Source organism: Colobus angolensis, unplaced genomic scaffold (genome assembly GCF_000951035.1).
Source record: "Colobus angolensis palliatus isolate OR3802 unplaced genomic scaffold, Cang.pa_1.0 Scaffold87, whole genome shotgun sequence".
NCBI lineage: Eukaryota > Metazoa > Chordata > Mammalia > Primates > Cercopithecidae > Colobus > Colobus angolensis.
This window is the reverse complement of record NW_012122598.1, coordinates 619434-624167: the sequence shown is the minus strand read 5'-3', so window position 1 is coordinate 624167 and position 4734 is coordinate 619434. Positions and strand designations below refer to the sequence as shown.

The 4734-nt window shown below is 40.5% G+C and overlaps 1 protein-coding gene across 2 annotated transcripts in view; it reads left to right on the top strand.

Moving 5' to 3' along the window:
* The window catches only part of NCKAP1L (NCK-associated protein 1-like), a 50509-nt gene that overhangs the window by 9570 nt on the left and 36205 nt on the right, over positions 1-4734 (top strand). For both annotated transcript variants that reach the window (XM_011930436.1, XM_011930438.1), the window contains exons 4-7: positions 1116-1172; positions 1647-1789; positions 2892-2982; positions 3071-3208. In XM_011930436.1, coding sequence (XP_011785826.1) covers positions 1116-1172; positions 1647-1789; positions 2892-2982; positions 3071-3208 — 429 coding nt within the window. The remainder of the gene's footprint in view (positions 1-1115; positions 1173-1646; positions 1790-2891; positions 2983-3070; positions 3209-4734) is intronic.

The window sequence follows — 4734 nt, the reverse complement described above, 5'->3', positions numbered from 1 at the left end:
AGTGCCTGTTCAAATCTTTTGGCAACATATTAAAAAATGTGTGTATATATATATATATGTGTGTGTGTGTGTGTGTATATATATATATTCCTTAATCTATCAATTTTACTTTTTTAGAAATGAAAGTACCAATATTCAGTGGATAAGGCTAGGAACTGGGAACAAAACGAATCAGTGGGAGAAAGGCTGAATGAATTGTGGTATACCATAGGCTATTATGCAGCTATGAAAAAGAATGCATTCGTGCTCTAGGAGATGACTCTGAGGGACTTTTGGCAAGTAGGAGTGAATGAGCAAAGCAAACTGACAATCAGGGCATAATATTATCTCAATTTTGTAACACAAATAATGACCAAAAAACCTGTCTCTCTCTCACTCTTTTTCCTTTTTTAATCTAATAGTATTATACAAATAGGGAGAACAATAAGAAATTATTATAAGAAAAATAATATCAGGTTGTTAAAGTGGTTTACTTGGGCGTTCTGCAGGATGGAGGGTGGGTGCTGATGTTGGGGGAAAGATGTGTCTGCAATAAAAGTGCATATTAATTTAGGGAAAATTATGTGTGAAAGGAAAAGAATCCCTATCATACTAGAATGAGAGTTAAATGAAATATATGCAAATTACCTAGTAAGTACCTCACACATAGTGAACTGTCAGTAAATAGAAACTCATGGAAAATTGGATAGTATTCCCATCTGTTAATGATTAACTCCTGAGAACAGGAGATAGAATCCAGGAACAGATTCACTTTGTGGTTTGTTAATACAAATGGTTTGATTTTTGGCATTTTTGAAACTACCTATTACATAATCTACATTTTGCAACCTTTTTTAATTTGGAGGAATAGGACACAGGGATGATAAGCTCAGGAAGAGCGTGTGTAATAAAATAGTTGTGCCTGTGGAAATGTAGGCGTTTGGCAATGTAGCTGATAGGGGCCCGCTGGTGGCTTACTAAGGAGGAACTTCCTCTCTCTTTTTGACAGTGACTTTCTTTTGTTACTTTGTGGCTTTCTAGGACCTCTAAGGAAGAGGTCCCTTTCGCTCAAGTTCTGGTAGTACGTCACCTTCTCTTTGATTTTTATTAATTCTTGTCTTCATTTCCACCCCCAGGATCATGTATATGAACTTCTCAACACCATTGATGCCTGCCAATGCTATTTTGATATCGTAAGATCCTTTGCAATCTCTTCTATCGTAGAGTCAAAGAAAAGGCCAGGTCTAGGTTGGGAGATCTAGGTCTAGTCGCAGGATGGGGTGGGAAGGGACTGGAGGGATGGCTGTTTCGTTTATTCCTTCTCAGGACTATAATTGTTTTGTAAAAAGTACTGAAGTGAAAATGTATTTACATGTTAAGCAGATCAGCAATGTGATTTAATTAATTAAAAAATTACATAAAAACCTTCTTCACCTTTTCTATCTCCTAAAAGCTACGTTATTTCCTGGCCTCCTTGTATCTTTAGCTCACTTTTAGCCCCTGATTTTGTTCCAATTTTCTTATTCTTCTTTTCAATCCTGTCAGTTCCTACTTCTAAATAGATTCACTCAGAATCTGTTGAGGACTGTCCAGAGTGGTCGGGGAAAGAAGGAGCTCCAGGCTGATGGGCCATGCTGTCCTTGGGTTCCTTTGTATTTTCCTTGTAGAATCTCAACTTTGATTTCACTCGGAGTTACCTGGACTTGATTGTGACTTACACCTCAGTCATTTTACTTCTGTCACGGATTGAAGATCGACGGATACTCATTGGCATGTACAATTGTGCCCATGAGATGCTGCATGGGCATGGGTTAGTAAAGGGGATAATATTGTATGAAGAGTCTCACACATGGTGCTATGGTGTAGAGAGTCCCTCATGCAAAGAAAATTGATGCCATGATTTCTTATATGAGAATCTCTAATCTACATTGACCCAGGCAAAATAAGGTATGCTTTTACATATTCAGTTGACTCTGAAACAACGTGGGTTTGAACTACACGGGTCCACTTTATACATGGAATTTTTTCAACCAAACATGGATTGAAAATGTAGTGTTCGTGGGATGTGAAATCCACCTATACAGAGGGCTGATTTTTCAAATGGTGTGGGTTCCGCAGGACTGACTGCGGGACTTCAGTATGCACGGGGTATTGGCATACGTGGGAGTCTTGGAACCAATCTCCCTGCCTATACTGAGAGATAACTGTGGTTAACTCTTGAATATCTGCTAGTGGATTATCCAATTTGCATCATCTCTGAACAATTTTTAATCCTGAACTGGCTTCTACTCTGATTTTCAGGTTATTACAAAAGGCAAAGAAAATTATTTTTAGTGTTGGTAGGAATAATACTAGTGAGGTAAATCCATTAGAAGTAACTAATGCATGATAATACATTTGAAGCCACATATAAATGGATTGTGAATTGTCTGCAGTTCTGTCCCCCTCCATTAGTGCAAATATAAGTATTTAAGGGCTGAAAACATGAAGACTAGAGGGATCAGAGTGGGTCGTAGCACATCGTTCTATGATGATGTGCGTTCCCACGTGCCTACGTAGATACCTAGACACATGCCTTACCCGTTAGCTTTGGATATTTATATATCCTTTTGGGTTGTGTAATGATTTGGATCTAGGCATATTACTTGATTTTGAACTAATTAACAGATTTATAGAGTACCTATCATGTGTCCAACCCTATTTTTGGTGCTTATAAGGAAGAAAATTTCATGGACCTGCCCAAAATGAAATGGTTCTATTTAGCCATAGCTTAGTACACCTGAGCCTGGAGTGGGGTATCTTTATATGTAATTTACAGTTTAGTATGTATATCTTTGGAGGTGGTGGGGAGTGCCAGCCTATGCACATATCTTTATCCTACATGCAAACATAAGAGTTGTGCTTTCTTCTAGTGACCCCAGTTTTGCCCGTCTGGGTCAGATGGTCTTGGAGTATGACCACCCTCTGAAGAAGCTGACAGAAGAGTTTGGGCCTCACACAAAGGCTAGTTCCCTGAGTGTGGAGAATTCCTCAGGTGGAAGTACATTGTCCTCATCATTGCCGCTAAGGTTTCATTTGCTTTTCCCCACAGGCTGTGAGTGGAGCCCTCCTCTCTTTGCATTTCCTCTTTGTCCGAAGGAACCAGGGGGCTGAGCAGTGGCGCAGTGCCCAACTTCTCAGCCTCATCAGCAACCCCCCAGCCATGATTAACCCTGCCAATTCAGATACAGTGAGTGCCCTTTTCCTTTTGTTAGTGGAAGCATTCTCTTTGCCAAGGCCATCATCTCTGTAGAGGATACTTCTTTCCAGAAACATCAGGACTAAAAAATGCTTTAGTCTTCTTCTAGGATATGTCTCTAAGTTGAGCACTTCTTGTAGCTAAAAAAATCATGGTTGGTTTGGGGCTTTTGTTTGGATCAGGGTTAGTGGTTTAACAAAAGTGATCTATAAGCAGTTAGCCTGCCCATAGAAGGAATTTAGTAAATATTCATAGAATGAATGAATGGATGAAAGAGTCATTAGGCATCTATTAAGCCTGGCAGCAACTTGATTTTAGGAATCAATTAACTTATTTTTATTTTTTTGAGACAGTGTCTTACTCTGTCACCCAGGCTGGAGTACACTGGCATGATCACTGCTTACTGCAGCCTCCACCTCCTGGGCTCAAGTGATCCTCCCACTTCAGCCTCCTGAGTAGCTGGGACTATAGGTGTGTGCCACCATGGTTGGCTAATTTTGTTTATTTTTGTTTATTTTATTTAATTTTTATTTTTGAGACAGAGTCTCACTCTGTCACCCAGACTGGAGTGCGATAGCATGATCTTGGCTCACTGCAACCTCCCCATCCTGGTTCAAGCGATTCTCCTGTCTCTGCCTCCCAAGTAGCTAGGACTACAGGCACGTACCCCCACACCTGGCTAATTTTTTTTGTGTGTGTGTCTTTAGTAGAGACAAGGTTTCACCATGTTGACCAGGCTGGTCTTGAACTCCTGACCTCAAGTGATCTGTGTGCCTTAGCCTCCCAAAGTGCTGGGATTACAGGCGTGAGCCACCACGCCCAGCCTATTTATTTTTTTGTAGAGATGAGGTATCACTATATTGCACAGGCTGATCTCAAACTCCCGGGCTCAAGTGATCCTCCTACCTCAGCCTCCCAAAGTGCTGGGATTATGTGTGTGAGCCACTGTGCCTGGCCAGGAATCAATTAATTAATAGATGTTTTTGTCTGATGACTGTGGGCTCAAAGTCCTTCCCTTAAAGAACTTATAGTCTGGTAGGGAATATATGCCATGTAGTCATAAAAATACACTGATGGTACCTAATTAGTGATAAGTGCCAAATGAGTGATTTACACTTTAAGCAGTAAAAGAATCCAAAGGAATAACCATCACAGGGAGAAATCATGAGAAGATTTTTGAGTCTTGCTCTCCTCATTTTATTGTTATTAAAAATATCTGAACTGTTGAAGAGAAGTTATGTTAAACCTTTTGCTTGTTCTGACTTCCAGCCCAAGTTCCTCTTTCTTTTCTCAACTATATTGTTTTTCCCACACTCCACTTCCAGTGCCTCATCACCTCCATTATTGGCAGGCTTCCCTGCTGTTGGTTTATCAATGTGCCCTAAACTAGTCTGGTAAAATAAAAGTTAGTTAAAAAAAAAATTTAGAGGCCAGGCGCGGTGGCTCAAGCCTGTAATCCCAGCACTTTGGGAGGCCGAGACGGGCGGATCACGAGGTCAGGAGATTGAGACCATCCT